Genomic DNA, 14,881 nt, shown 5'->3' on the forward strand with positions numbered 1-14,881 from the left:
TCAAAGCAGCTGGCGCCATGAAATGTGACCAAAGGGGATTTGCTTGGGGGCTAAACAGAAATGCTAGGGGGGGGGCTGCTTATCAACTTCATTCATTGCTTAATCCTGCCCCCAGATTACGCACAGAATGGCAGAGTGCCTTGCAGGCACTCAGGAAGGCTGCATGTTCTTGAGCAGGGATAGTCAACCTGTGGTTCTCCATGGACTACAATTCCCATGAGCCCCTGCCAGCATTTGTCCATGGACATCTGGAGGACCACAGGTTGACTACCTGTTTGGTGTAGTGATTAGGAGTGCGGACTTCTAATCTGGCATGCCGGGTTCGATTCTGCGCTCCCCCACATGCAGCCAGCTGGGTGACCTTGGGCTAGTCACAGCACTGATAAAGCTGTTCTGACCGAGCAGTGATATCAGCACTCTCTCAGCCTCACCCACCCCACAGGGTGTCTGTTGTGGGGAGAGGAGGGAAGGCAACTGTAAGCCGCTTTGAGCCTCCTTCGGGTAGGGAAAAGCGGCATCTAAGAACCAACTCTCCTTCTTCTTCAGTAATCTCAGGGCTCTCTCAGCCTCACCCACCCCACAGGGTGTCTGTGGGAAAAGCGGCATCTAAGAACAAACTCTTCTTCTTCTGTTCTTGAGGACTCAAACGGATGCACTTGTGAAAGTAACTCACCTCGCTTCTGCTCTTCATAGCCACACAATTAAAAAGACAGCAAAGCAACACAATCACATCCACACACCAAGAACCATCTTAACATTTGCATTTATTAAACACACAAGTTAACAAGAAACAAGGCCTTGCTTAAAGTATAAGGTTTATATTGTACATCGCCACCTTGTGGCTGACTAGCAGAAAGCAGTGGTCAGACCACTGAATATTATCAAGAGCTTCATCATTGCTGGATCGCGGCTGGCACCTCAGCTGGCCTCCCTGGGCCACAGCAGCTGAACACATCCAGTCTCCCGGGGTAGCTGCCACAACTGCAGCCGCCCTGCATGGGTTGCTGGCTCCGGCACGAGCATGCCCCCTGGTGCATCTTGTCTACGGTCTGAGAAGGAAAGCTGCCTCACTTCACCAGGCATCATCTCTACAAACTTTTGTACTGAGACTTCCTTCCACAGCTGTGCCTTTTGCCTGTCTGGGCTGATCCCATCCCAAAACAGAACATATCTGGACACGCCGGATCACGAGCGCTGCACCTTCCCTGCCTTCCTTAGCAGTCGGCCTAAATGTCTTTGCAAGAAGACGCAAACATTTTAACAAGAACATTCTGGGAAACGTCCAACTGTGATCGGAATGTATCGGCTTCTGAAGAGTTGTCCTCCTCAAGGGGCCCTGCCCAAAGGAGTGGGACGGCTTCAGGTATTGGCTCTCCGCGGCTTGGGTGGCGCCATGATGCCAAGCTTCCTGCGGAGCCCTCCTGGCGCAGCTGGATCTCTGGCGCTGGTGGAGGGGCAGGACTTGTGACTCCTAGGAAGGGAGGAGAAAATGCCACCTCTGTCAGGGGCCTCAGCTGACGTGACGTGACGTGGCATCCCGAGGAGTGTGTGGCCTCAACCCCACAGTTGCATTTTTACACCATTTTCCCAAGAGCAGCACAGGTGGCCGTTCCCCCTCCATTTCACCCCCACAGCCGCCCTGAAGGGCCTCAGGATGCCCCGTGAGCTTGGGGGCCAGAAGGGATCGGGGAACGGGGGTCTCCCTCGTCCAGCCCTCCCCATGACAGCCCACTTCTACTGTGGCCCAGAGATTCTACCGGGGCTGGCTGCATCACCCTGGATGCCAAGAACCCCCCCCCCCCCAATTGCGCTGTTGTTGAAAATCAAGGCCTGTTGGAACTCAACAACAGCAGGCAGGAGTTCCTGTTTCCCTCCTCCCTTCACCCAGTGGTAGAAAGGCCAAGACCCTACATGTGAAGACTTGGGGTTACTGTCCCTTGTCCTTGATGTCCTCACAGGCTTTGGGTCAAGAGAGGAACTTAGTGCCCCCTCCCCCAGAAATGTGAAGCTCCCGAGAAAGCCACCCTCCCTTTCTGCAGTTCCAGGGCAGGCTGAGGAGGGGATGGCCTGTGGGGCTTTATGCCCCCGACCCATCAGCCAGCAAGGTGAGACAGAGAGGCTGGCTGTGGGATGGAGCAACAGCCCCACGTGCAGCTTCTGCACAGCAAGCCCCCTGAAGTTACGGGGCTTGTGTCCCCTTCCCACAGAATGGACCGTTGAGCCCCTGCTGTGGAATATCAGCACAATACAAGACTTGCCTCTTTCGAACAAAGGCCTTCCCCACCACTGCTTGAGCCCATTTTCTCCACCGAATTGTGAAGGGGAGAGCTGCTTGATGCCACCCTTCCCAGGCCAACAGCGATCTCCGTCTCATCACCACCCTGGCCCTAGAATCATAGAATCGGAAGGGACCTCATGGGTCATCTAGTCCAACTCCCTGCACTATGCAGGACACTCACAGCCCTATCGCCCAACCACTTTAACTGTCCTGGCCAGTGTGGAGCTGTTCTCACCCAAGCCACTCAGCCAGCACTCGCATAAGAACTGCTCTCAGGCCTCCCGCCTACGCTGACACCAGAGTTCCGCTAGCAAAGACGTTTCATTTCAAATTAAGGCGGCTGCCTGCGGATTCTGTGCCACGGCAGCCTTGCCCTATTGGCTTCAGGGAAACGAAGTAATTAAACTGCAGTTAATTAGCACTGCAGTTCATTCCTACCTGTTAACAAACACTGTGCAGGGCCAGGAAAACGTACCGTTTCGAGTGAGCTGGATAACCGCTTGTCTTCCTCTTTTTGGATTCTCTGAAGGAGGGTGGGATTTTCCTCTTCCTTCCCTTGCTGGATTCCTTGCGGAAATAGACAGATGTTGTCCCCCTGGCTCCCTTATCAGTGCTGTGGCTGCTCTCCATGTCCCTGCCCGGGGCAGGCTCTTCTTGGGCTGTGGAAGAAGACCCAACCAAGCATTCTCACAGAGATGTTCTATGGGCAGCACCATGCCCCAGAGGGCTCCTGGCACACCAACACCCTCGTTTCAGGATAACGCTTGCTCCAAGCAGAATTTACGTCTAGTCTCAGTTCAGAACCAGAGCTCTGCAGCTGCTCAAACCAGAAGCGTTTCCCTGTCCACGTTCCCTATCCCTATCCATGCCCTATGCCCAGAAGAGGGTTCAAGCATGGAAGCCGACAGGACAATACCTGGCACTGTCCATTCTGTGTACTTCTTCATCACTTCAATTATTTCCGCTCCATACTTTTCGAGTTTGTCCTCCGTAACGCCATCGATCTGAAGCAGAACTGCGGGGTCCGAAGACAGCGACTCTGAAAATGGAGGGAAAAACGTCCATTTTTCTAAAAGCCATCCGAGAGGCAGGCAAGCTAACCTCTGTGTGACAGAAAGAAGAGGTGAGTTTGCAACCTAGCAGGCCTGCTCAGCCGCAAGCCCCCCCCCCCCCGCTTCTTCAAAACCAGAGTTCAGCCCAGAGCAAGTTCTCAGCTCCATGGCATGTCCCACACCGTGGCCCCAGAGCTTGTGTCTTCCACCAGGCAATAGGACTGAAGGCAAATCCTATGGACTAGAGTCAGGGTCAACAGAGCCCTATACAAAGCAGCTCCATGCATCCATCTATGTTGTTTTCAACATGACCTCATCTGGGGATACTTATATGCATACAGAGAAAACAACAGGTCTCTCTACAAATTGCAGAGGGAGGACCAGACTTGCAGAAAAATCTGGAGAGGTAAAAAGAAGAGTGTTGGTTTCACGCAGAACGCTTCTGTCAGCCTGCCGTTCTCTGCCAACAGGGCAGTGGGGGTTAAGGAATGTGGAAGCCAGTCTCTTGTGGGCGCCTGCCAGGAGCAGGAGAAAGCAGGGGCAAGAGCTGCTGCGTTATGCAGACTGGGAGCTGCAGCAGGAGCAGCACTACGGGTGGGTGGGAGGGAGGGAGGACAAAGGGATGGGTTGAGGATGGGATTCCTGCCCGGCGCTGCCACTGCATAGGGGTCGGGGGGGGGGGAGATGACAGGCCACCCCACACCCCTCCCCCACACACACGGTTGCTGAGGCAAGCAGGTCCCCCATTCCAAGTACAAAGACCTGCTGAAAGGCCGCAGCTACAGCACGCACAGCCCCTGGGAGCTTCCCAAGCACGGCCGGTGGCAGGAGCCGCACGGAGGGCTGTCGTCACGGAGACGGTGCCCCCTGCCCCACGGCTCCACCAGGGAAGGAACCGTACCTGCTATTCTTTTCAGGGTCGCGGTGTTGAAAATGTTGAAGTAATGCACATCAAAGAATTTCCCGAGGTTTTTGCAAACGTCGGTGAGTTCCACGAGGCATTTCTTCACCGCTTCTTCCCGCTTGGATACTTTGGCCGCCCAAACCCGCTGCTTGCGAATGCTGCTGGCGCTCTCGGTTTCATAGAACCCCACCTGGACAAAGCCAAAGGAGCCCTGAACAACCCACAGCGAACACAAAGGACTCTCCCGGCGCTGCTTCCAGAGCTTTGAGGAAGCAAGAGGCACTGACCTCTCCACAAAGAACGTCCCCATTCAGTTTCTTTGGCTGCAAACCCACGACCTGTCCCAGAGAGGATTTGGCCAGGTGGGCAGGCCTACCTGCAGAGCGCCCTCCAGCACCGCTCGGCCCCTGTCCCCTGTCTGGACGTAGGCAACGGCTTGGTCGTTGGCGGTGATGTACAGCTCTTCGGCCAGGATCCTGTCCAGAACCAGCTTTCTGAACAGCCGCTCAGCATTGTGGCGAGAGTAAGACGCTCCTCTCCCAAACAGGCCCGATTGGATCTTGGCGCTTTTTGTACCTGCCAGAAACAGAGACCGTTCGTGCCTTGTTGGTAAAGGAAAATGGCCCAGAGACCCAGATCGCTGCCTTCCAATGTGGCAGCAAAACGAAAATGAACACCTCGGACTAGTCCACCCGCCTTCCAGAAACCAGAAGACCGACAATGTTTGTCAGGAACAACGTTCTCTGGTGCCATGAGGAAAACCCTTTCACGAGGACACACACACACACACAGTGCCTGGGACGGAGACCAGGCCACAGCACTCGTGGCCTCCCTTGCTTCAGGACCAACTGTCCATTAGGTAAGTCAAAGCAGAGAGACGAGACAGAGATGGGGCACAGATGGGGCATCGGGCAGGCCACAGGCACACGGCAGAGGGACCACCAAGGGGTTCAGAAACGGCCAGCGGAAGAGCAAGACTGCCACAGCTCTCAGAGGGACAGGCTCTGCGGGCGTTTTGTGACAAATTCAAGGCCTAATCCACCAAGCAAGTTGGAACTCACCCAGGAAAATGTCAATCATCATATTCAACGTGTATCTTGCTTTCAACATTGGGTTTCTTGTTCCCCATCCGCCGCAGTGGTCTTGAACAAACCTCAAAATGTCCTTTACTTCTTCAGTCACATTCTTCATATTATAATTCTAATAAAAATAAAAATAATCCTGGTGAGTAAGGTTGGCTTACTAGGCCATTCTCAACTACTGGCCACATCTGGCTGCTGTACTTGATCCCCAATAAAGGAATATTTTCCATACCCTTCACTGATTTTTTCTGACAGCACAAGAGATACAAGATATCCTAATTAAATGAATGACCTCAAGTTGGAAATTTGCAGGTATCATCTGATATTCCCCACAAGTCCAGGAGGCTCTGGGGTCCAACAAGATTTTGGGGTGTCAGTTTACCGGTAAGGAGAGATTGGGGCTCGCAGAAGACTTGTGGGTCACTGTAGGGGGCCTCCTGGACTTTAATCCAGCTGTTTGGCCGCCGTCCCCCAGACCTGTCCTGACACTTCGTAGGAAGATGCTGAGGAAAGCTAGATTTCTTTCATTCAATCCACAACCCTGCCTGATGAGCCGCTGTAAGAAATAGATCAGGAAGGTTCTAAAAGGAGCTTACCTGTATTTTGAAGCAGTTATCGCAACTGACTTCAGGATGCTCCTTACAGTAATTAGTATTGAAGTCAGTTTCCCCAAAGTAGGCCAACAGCTGCAGCCTCCGGCACTCCACGACGTTTTCGCAGTAATGGACCATGCTGTAGAGATTGTTGAAATGAGTCTGCTGGGAATGCCAGTTCCGGTCTTTTTCCACTGAAATGCAAAGAACAGGCCCCTTGACTTGTTGTACAACGGGGAGGGGGGGAATACATTAGAGGGCAGAAAAGAGAAGAGAAGGCACCCTCAGGTTGTGCATACACACACTGCAAGCGTCTGTTCGTCTGTGGCACACACAAACCCTGCTGGTGGCCATGCTTGAACATTTTTTCTCCTTAGCACAGAGTGAGCTTGAAGTTCTGGCCCCACAGGGAGGGAGGAGAGGTGTCCCTGGGTCATGCAATGTATGCACCGCACAATCTGTTCACTCCAGGGAGGCAATGCGTGGACACATTTTGTGCCAGCTGATGCTTCTGAGGGTTCTTCAAGGACAGGCCCACCTAAAGCACATGGCAGCTCCTTGTACCACGGGGTGCCACGCCAGGGGCCCCTGCCTTGGCCACCTACTCAAGATTAGCCTCTTCAGCCTGGTGACGTCGCTGTAGGTGTAGAAAAGCAGGCAGTGGGACATTTCGCCGTCTCGCCCAGCGCGGCCCGACTCCTGGTAGTAGCCCTCAATGGACTTGGGGAGAGACGCGTGGATGACGAAGCGCACGTCCGGCTTATCGATCCCCATGCCGAAAGCGATGGTCGCACAGATCACCTAGAGGGGGACCAAAGAGGACTCAACGCAAACGACAGAGGGCCAGGGAGCGGCCCCTGATGCCCTTGAGAGCAAGCCCACACCCCCTGTGGCCCCTGCATTCCGCTCGGCAGACAACCGCAGCAGAGGGGCGGCAGAGGCAAGAGCAGCATGGGCAGAGACCCAGGCCCCCTCGGGAGGGTCAGAGGCTGCTGTGTTTTGCCACCACCAGTCCAAACACTGCTGAGATGGTGGCTTGTTTAAAACCTTCATTCGCCCCCTTTCGCTTTGGCAGACCTTGAGGCGGCTGACTTCTCCACCCCGGGCTTTTGTCGTCTCTCAGCTAAGCTACGCTTGTTGCCCGCTCAGCACACCTGGGACCGATTGGAGATTTCCCATCAATTAAGCTCCAGCCGTTCAACGGAGCCAACGTATGACACAACTAATCCTTAGTGTTTAAAGCCCCTTTTGCCCCTCCCTTGGGGCCTCTGCACTGCCCCTGGAAGCCTTTTACCTGGCAGCTGTCCTGGTTGATCCACTTTCTCTGCACGCGATCCCTGGTGTGGTCAGGGAGGCCGGCGTGATAAGACAGTGCCAGGATCCCGCCCCCCTGCAGAACTTTGGCAACAGAGTCGCATTCGTTACGCGAGAGGCAGTAGATGATTCCAGAGTCATCTGAGGAGACAGAGCACGGATCAGGGCCGGGGTCTGGGCCTCTTGGAATAAGGCCTGCCGGCAGGCGAGCCTCACAAGAGCAACAACAGGCTCAGGGCGTCGTGGTTGCCGCGGTCAGGGTGAGGCTCCAGGACCGGCCCCCAGAGCCCCAAGAGACAGCCCGCCCAAAACATCCAGGATCGTGTAACCTGCAAGTTCCTCGCTTTGCCGAAACAGGGATTTAAACATCCAGTTTACCTGCCTAAAGGCAACCGAGGGGACAGACTCACTTGGGTGATTTTGTTTGATCCACTGCAAACACTCCAAAGCAATGCTTTTTGGCTTTTTGGGCAAAACTTCATATTTCAAGTTGTGTCTATTGAAGCTCATTGTAAATCTAGAGAAATTCAGAAGCCACATTTTTCTAAAAAGCGGTACATTTAAGAAGAGTCATGAGCATAGCCAGTCCAAAACAATACAGAACAAGGAGTCATGAGGGCGCGAAGCCAGCTCCCAAAGCCCCGTGGAAGAAGAAGAAGATCAGGCTCCAGGCCCGGCTTACATTTGTGGCCGATGCATCTCCAGTTGATTGAGGACGTCCTTCTGCACCCGGGGATTAGCCGTCGCCGTCAGCGCCATCATCGGAATGGAGGGGAACTTCTGGCGAAGCATATTCAGCCGCTTGTAGTCCGGGCGAAAGTCATGGCCCCACTGGTCAGAAGATGACACGACCCTCAGCAGGGCCCTGCTGGACCAGGCCACTGGAGGCCCATCTAGTCTCCCGCAGTGGCCAACAGCGGGGCAGAGAGGCCAGGAAAGAACGGAGCCTCAGAGGCTGACTGACCCTTACTGACTGTGGCTAGGAGGCATTGATGGCTCTCTCCTCCATGGACTTCCCTAACCCGGCACACTGGAGGCCACCGGGATATTCCCTGGCACTGAACGCCTTGTTGGGTAAAGGAGGGGTGTTCACCCACCGACAGGCTCAGCCCGCCGTGCCCTCGCCCGCCAGCACGTGAGCCTCACCTGACTGACACAGTGCGCCTCATCGATGACGAAGCGGGCTAAGAGCTGCCGCTCATACAGGCTCTCCAAGATGGACATCAGGCGGCCACTCAGGCAGACCTAGGAGAGGCACGGGAGAGAGAGAAGCTGCACAGGTGAGTTGTCGTCACAGCTTATTGGCACATAACAGACACATGATTGTTTGTGGGACACCTCTAGGAATACAGGAAGGGTTCTACAGCCCAATCTCATTTAGCCTCAGCCTCCCAAAACGCAAGTTGGGTCGATCCACTCAAGCTACCCCCTTCCAATTTCACGGTTCAGCAGGAGGGGCCATCCGGCTCTTGCCTATCGTGCTGAACTCTGCAGGAGCTGCTTCCTCTGGAAATGGCTGGCATCCTTCCTTTTCAGCCGTATACTAACCTTCTCTGGGGTGACGTAAAGAAGCTTTATGGCGGGATCTTTCTTTGAGAGCTCCACATAAACTCTGGATGCCTCAGCATTGGTCTTGTCTCCCGTCAGGTAATTAGCTGGGATCTACAATGCAGAGAACAAGTCATCTACGTTCCACAACGGAAGGAGCATTCTGTCCGTGTAAGCGCACTTAATGAAGGATAGCCATTTAGTTGACCCTCGGGAAACGGCCAGTACAGCCCCGTGAGCCCCATGCCTTCTATGACAGGGGGTGTTCGGTTCCTCAGCTCTCTTCATGATACAGCACAACTTCTGCTCCCCCCCCCCCCACACACACACAGGGGGGTGTACTTAACCTCACCAATGAGAGACCAGGAAACACCAAGCTCAGCACATACCCCGGAGGTGTCCACTCCCAGCCTGACTGACAGTAATTACTGCTCCCTTTCAGCCTGAGGTCCCAGAGTCCAGCTCACCCCACCCCCTTAGTCTTGACTTGATGACAAATGGTGGTGCCCAGACATTTTTGAAGTCGCACTTCATTATGAGGACACACGGCCAAAGAGTAGCCCACCAAAGAGAAGACAGCAGCGGATGGGCTTGGACTCACATCCAACGACTTGAGCTTCTGAACTTGATCCACAATCAGTGACCTCAAGGGGGAGATCACGATGGTGACTCCTGAGGAGACGCAGGCCGGCAGCTGATAGCACAAGCTCTTGCCCCCTCCTGTGGAGAAACAAGGGCAATTGAACGAGGGACAGACGGTCCAAGGCTCAAATGCTTCTTGATTTTCCGCAAAAACAGGATATTGAGGCGTGGGCCACAAGACAGTGTTGCCCATACTATATGTGAACCATTCTGGATTGAAATCATTTAAATTTGCCTAAACCTAGAAATTATCTGCACAGCAAAAATTCTAAAATGATCATGCCTTAGACACTAGATAAATTGACTCACTGATTACAAAAAAAAAAAACGCAACAGATTTTGAGAGTACAAACACCTCCCCATAACTTTATAATTTTTACATTTTTTTCTTTTAAACTTATTTTTGCATTCCTATTCTCCAGGAGTTTGCACATTAATTTTTCTCACCGATATTCCATTGAAATGGTACGTTATGACTGCTAAGAATCTTCCTGGATTTTTAAATATTAAAGTTTCAAAAGATGAAAAAGCATTTTTGCTTCCTTTACAGGTCTCTCGTGTTACACATTATAAAGCATGATAGCAGCATTGAATTTTGAACTGTGCAGGTCACAACATCTCATCCCCTCTTTCTGGCACAGAAGCTCCATTTGGAAGAACGCCTATCTCCCCCCCCCCCCCAGCACTCCAGACCTCCCCTGGCAGCAAGCAGGAAGGCCCCCTTCGCTTTCCAGACACCCACCGGTGGGCATCAAGATGAAACAATCTTCCTTCAGCAGAGCAGCATTGATGGCCTCCAGCTGGTTTACTCGGAAGTTATGAAGGCCAAATTTTTTGTGAAATATCTGCATCATTTCCTGGGAATGTGGGAACGTTAAGCCTTTGAAGTCCTCCAGCCCAGCCTTTCTAGGTAGATTCTGGAGCAGTGGGGCTAGGAGGAAAGGAAGTCTCATTACAAGGCTGAACAAAAACATGGAGCTTATGAGGCTCTCCCTCAGGGTCCCTGCCACCTGCGACCTTTTCCAGAAAGTGGGCAGGGCCACCCCCAAGGCTGTCCCCCTGCTCAGCTTCACTTCTTCAAATAAAAGGGTGCTCTGAGAGGGCTGCAAGAGCAGTCGCGGACTCTAGAGCAGGGACCCCTAACTGGGGCTCCACAATCACAAAGCTCTGTGATAACCTATCTGTTCTCGAACATGGGGTCCGAGCTGAAACAGAGCCAGATGCCTCATTCTCTTTGCCAGAGTTACCAGCTGAACTGTGGGAAGCACTCCTCTCCTTCCTCAGATGGCAATGACCCAAAACAGAGTGATTAATGGCCGTGTCTACAAAACGCTCAGCTCAGCAGACAAGCTGGGCTGGTCTAGACTAAACTGGCAAACTCCCAACTGCTTTGTTCACTAGTTACCAAGTTACCCATTATCAGGGGACCCAAGAATCAGATTGATTGTGGGAGCCCTTGACTCAGGCCATGAAGATTTGTTTCCTTCTATCAGACCAAGATAAGTTAATCCATTCAAAAAGTAACTCTTCATTTCCCAGTTGTGAGTTGCAAAACTGATCACCCTGCCCCTCCCTCCTCCCCCCTTTCTCCCCACCAAGGCCCAGGGGGTCAGGATCCATGGCCAAGGAATTAGCAGAGTTCACCTGAACAGCTCTTGACAGGCACAAAGCCTTTGAGCGGGGGGGAAGCAGGATTGGAAAGATGTTCGTTTCCTTCGGCAGGATCCTCCAGAAGCGGCTCGAAGAAGTCCCCGGACTCAGCCGCTAGGCTAATCAGATCTAACAACGTCTCATAATCAGGATCTTGCATTTCCAAGTATCTCTCGCCTTCCGGACGGCTCTTAGCCAAGCAGGGCTCGCTTTGGCCCCTGCAAGCTTCCAGGTTCAACTTGGCACTCAGCCCACGCTCCTTTCTGTCATCCGTGAGCAACGATCCTTCACGGAAGCCACACGTGGATAAAGCAGAACTCTCTGAGGGACCCAAAGGATCTTCGTGGAGGTACTTGACAGCAGGCAGGGATTTGGAGAATGGTTCATCACCAAAGTCTTCGCCATTGTCCCCGAAAGATGCTTGGGGGTTTATGGCAGGAGTGTTGCTGTTCCTCCCGCTTGCTTCAGTACAATTTAATAGCTTTCTTCTGCAAAGGAGAAATACAGTTGACACACCAGCTGCTTCTCCCATTATCTCTTTATAGTCTCCCCTCCTCATGGCAGATTACACGGTTTAAACCAATGCAATCAATACAGGATTACAGTAATCTGGAACAAGGCATCAAGTAGGAAACATAACATGATTAAACAAAGCAGCAGATCTTGGAAGCCCATCAGATCTTGGAAGCTGAGTAGAACTGGTCCTGCCAAGTATTTGAACGGGAGGCCAGGAAGACTCATCGGCCAATAGCAAGCTACCTCTGAACGTCTCTGGCCTTGAAAGCCCTTTCAGGCTACACTTAGGAGAGAAACCGTTCTTGCAGCTGCAGTATTGATGCTGGATCCAGTACAACCCGTGGGGTCTTCACCAAGTCAGAAGCAGGCAGCTGAACCCCAAGTCGGATGTCCTTCCAGACTTCAGCCTTCCCCGTTAGCATTATGGTGGGCTGTCAGGATCCCATCCCACTCACGCTGCAGTTCAATGGCTAAATGGCCACTAACCATATTACCAGAACTATTATTTAGATTTATATGCCACCTCTCCCGGCAAGCCGGCTCAGGGCAGATAACAATATTTGGACAGGGATATACAAAGCTGAATGTTGCCAGCACAGTTATGACAACTTATTGAACTACCTCATGAGCGCCTGGGCTCCAAAGGTAACCCCTTTGGGTCTGGCCCCTAAGCAATGATTTAGGGCACTCCAGAGCACATCCTGGTACATTTGCGAGTCTCCCAATGGCAGATCCTGCCTCATTAGTGAGTTGCAGTCTTTTAAGCACATTTGTTGACACACTGGTTTCATCTTTACCCAGGTTTCATTCAAGGATACAAAAATATTCAATAGTTTTATACTAGGACAAACAAAGCATGTTTCAAATCTTGTGCATGTTATGATTTTCGAGCGTCTCACGATTCAGGAGCCTGCACACTACAAGTGTGATACCACTAGACAGTGCCCATCCATGCGCAAACACGTTCAAGAACGACTGAAGCCTCCAAACCTGTGGTCTCTTTTCTGAAGAAGCTCCTTCCCACAAGACAAAGTTTTCAGCTCCCTGTCTGGGATGGAATCCACCAGGTCACAGATCTCCATCATCACACTGTGCAGGGGGTTCTCACGCAGCAAGGACTTATCTGAAAGAAAATGGTAAAATCCTACCACATTAGCCACTCTTTGAAGCTGGTGCTCTAACCCTAATTCCGCAACATGCCCATGAACTTCAGTAGGACTCAAGCGCATCTTTGACTGAGATTGCCAAAACTCTCTGTCTCAGTTCTGGTGTTGTTGTTTTTACCCCTTTGGTCTGTATCCAGCCTACAAACCCAAAACATCTGGCAGCCCCTTGCTTAAGAGTTGTTTGCAGAGAATAGAGCAGTGGATAGGGAGGCACAGGTAGCTTTGCATAACTGGATTTCAGCCATGAAAGACAAAAGCCAGCCAGTGAAATGTGGAAAAGGTGTCATCCAGTTCCATGGATGAAGGCAGAGTTTCACCCTGGGAGCGACACTGCTATTACACCTTGTCTATTCCGATTCAGGCCCAAAGTTCAGCGGAGCACAGCTGCACAAAGAACCCAGGGGGCTGGGGTAATCCCCCCACACACACCTCGCCCTGAGATTTAACCAACAGCAAGACTTTAAGCCAGTCTGCATAAGAAGGGCAACTGTGTGCTCTTCAGAAGAAAAGAACCAAACACCACAGGGGAAAGAGGCCTTACCTTCCTGCCCTGCATTGGAGCAACAGCTGGGAAAATCAGAATCTGGTGAGCTGCTTCTCAAGGCCTCCCCTTCCTTCCCAATAACTTCCCTGAAATATGACATGAATAGAAAGTCATTAAGAACTCCAAATAAGGGCACTACAGGGGGAGGGGAACGACTTCCATTTCAAAACCTGTACAAAGGTTATACATCTCTAAAACAAGAAAACATGAGCTCTTGCCTGTCAGGCATCCTGAAACCAACATTATTGCCTACATGTCCCAGAAAACACATTTCCTGTTAACTTTTCAGGCTTGGTGCCTGACTGCTGTGTTTAACTGGCCCAAAGTGAACCAGCGAAAACTAAATGCTGAAAAGGCAAAAAGCAGTAAGGTTGCACTCTACATAATGGTTCAAAAAGAGAGCTGGTAAACATTTAGGGGCCGTAGTCTTTCCCATCAATAGCTTGTATTGTTGCTATAAATAGAGTAATTTACAAAACACTCCAAATCTATGGGGTGACCAGTGGGCATGAAGGATTTCTTTTCTTACACTTTTGGGTGTGCTTCAAGGAGTCGAGGGGATGTGACCTACCCGATCCTATTTACAACAAATAACGAGGTCAAGGGAGGCGGCACGAAGTCTTCGCCATCGCTGACATCCTCTGTATCGATATGCACCTTGAGCTCCTTGTCGTCGTCCCAGCCGGAGGCATTCTTGGCTTCAACACAATCCGCACACAGCAGAAGCGGGTTACTGGCTTGGCACGGGAATCCTTCTCCAGCACGGCCTGAAAGCCCGCTGACCCACGCCAAGCCGCGCCCCACGGGGGCCTCCGGGGAGCGCGAGGGAGGGAGGGAGGGAGGGAGGGGGAGCCTCACCTGCCGCGGGGGGGCGCCGCTGCTGCTGCTGCTGCTGGGCCTCGAGGTCCTCCCGGGCGCCTCCCGGGGCGCGACTCCCGCCTCGCGGCGCCTCTCCTTCGGCGGCCTCTCCGTCTCCCGGCTGGCGCGGCTCCTGCCGGGGCGCGGCGGGGGTCCTCCGGAAGGTGAAGCCCCTGCAGAGAGGGAGGGAGGGAGGGAGGGAGGCCTCAGGGCGGGGCGGGCGCCGGGGGGGCCTCCCCCTCTTTCCCCCCCCCGTTTTCCCGCTGAGCCTTACCGGGGCCCGGGGCGGGGGTCGGCGCGGCCGTGGCGGGGGGCGCTGCGGGCGGCGTGGAGCTCCAGCTGCTGGCGGAGGTTGTTGCGCGGCAGGCCGGCCATGGCGCCTTCTTCGTGCTTGCCGCTCACCGCTCGCGCCGAGCGCCGATTGGCCGCCTTCCGCCGGAAGTGACGTCGCCCCGCCCGCCCGCGGGGAATGGCCCGCCCCCTAGGAGACGCGCTGCCATTCTCCCGGCGGGGGCCAGGCCGAGCAGGCGGTGCCGAGCCTCAGGGGCAGGGCGGGGGGGTTGGCAACTCTATGAAGTGCCCGTTTCTACGGCAGCCCATGCAGGCTCCTTAAAGGTGGGAAAGGGCTGGAGGGGCTGTGGGGGAGGCAAAGCCCTGGGTCAGCCCCCAGCAGCACCCCCACCCAAAGGGCCCCGGGGGGGGGGGGCTGGGCAAGACCCGGCAGAGCCCAGGGT

At 53.3% G+C, this 14,881-nt stretch overlaps 1 protein-coding gene across 1 annotated transcript; it reads right to left on the reverse strand.

Annotated features, from left to right (window-relative positions):
- Positions 1–744: 744 nt before the first annotated feature.
- BLM (BLM RecQ like helicase) lies at positions 745–14,675 on the reverse strand. The gene is given in 22 exon segments (XM_077317639.1): positions 745–1,377; positions 1,380–1,471; positions 2,754–2,937; positions 3,195–3,317; positions 4,232–4,424; positions 4,611–4,810; positions 5,296–5,434; positions 5,913–6,103; positions 6,515–6,710; positions 7,204–7,364; positions 7,634–7,740; positions 7,906–8,054; positions 8,370–8,468; positions 8,772–8,885; positions 9,373–9,491; positions 10,156–10,344; positions 11,058–11,551; positions 12,570–12,702; positions 13,287–13,375; positions 13,861–13,987; positions 14,148–14,320; positions 14,422–14,675. Coding segments are annotated over 22 exon segments (3,678 nt in total). The 5' UTR covers positions 14,523–14,675; the 3' UTR covers positions 745–1,072.
- Positions 14,676–14,881: the final 206 nt, after the last annotated feature.

The sequence above is a fragment of the Paroedura picta genome, chromosome 18 (genome assembly GCF_049243985.1).
Source record: "Paroedura picta isolate Pp20150507F chromosome 18, Ppicta_v3.0, whole genome shotgun sequence".
Classification (NCBI taxonomy): domain Eukaryota; kingdom Metazoa; phylum Chordata; class Lepidosauria; order Squamata; family Gekkonidae; genus Paroedura; species Paroedura picta.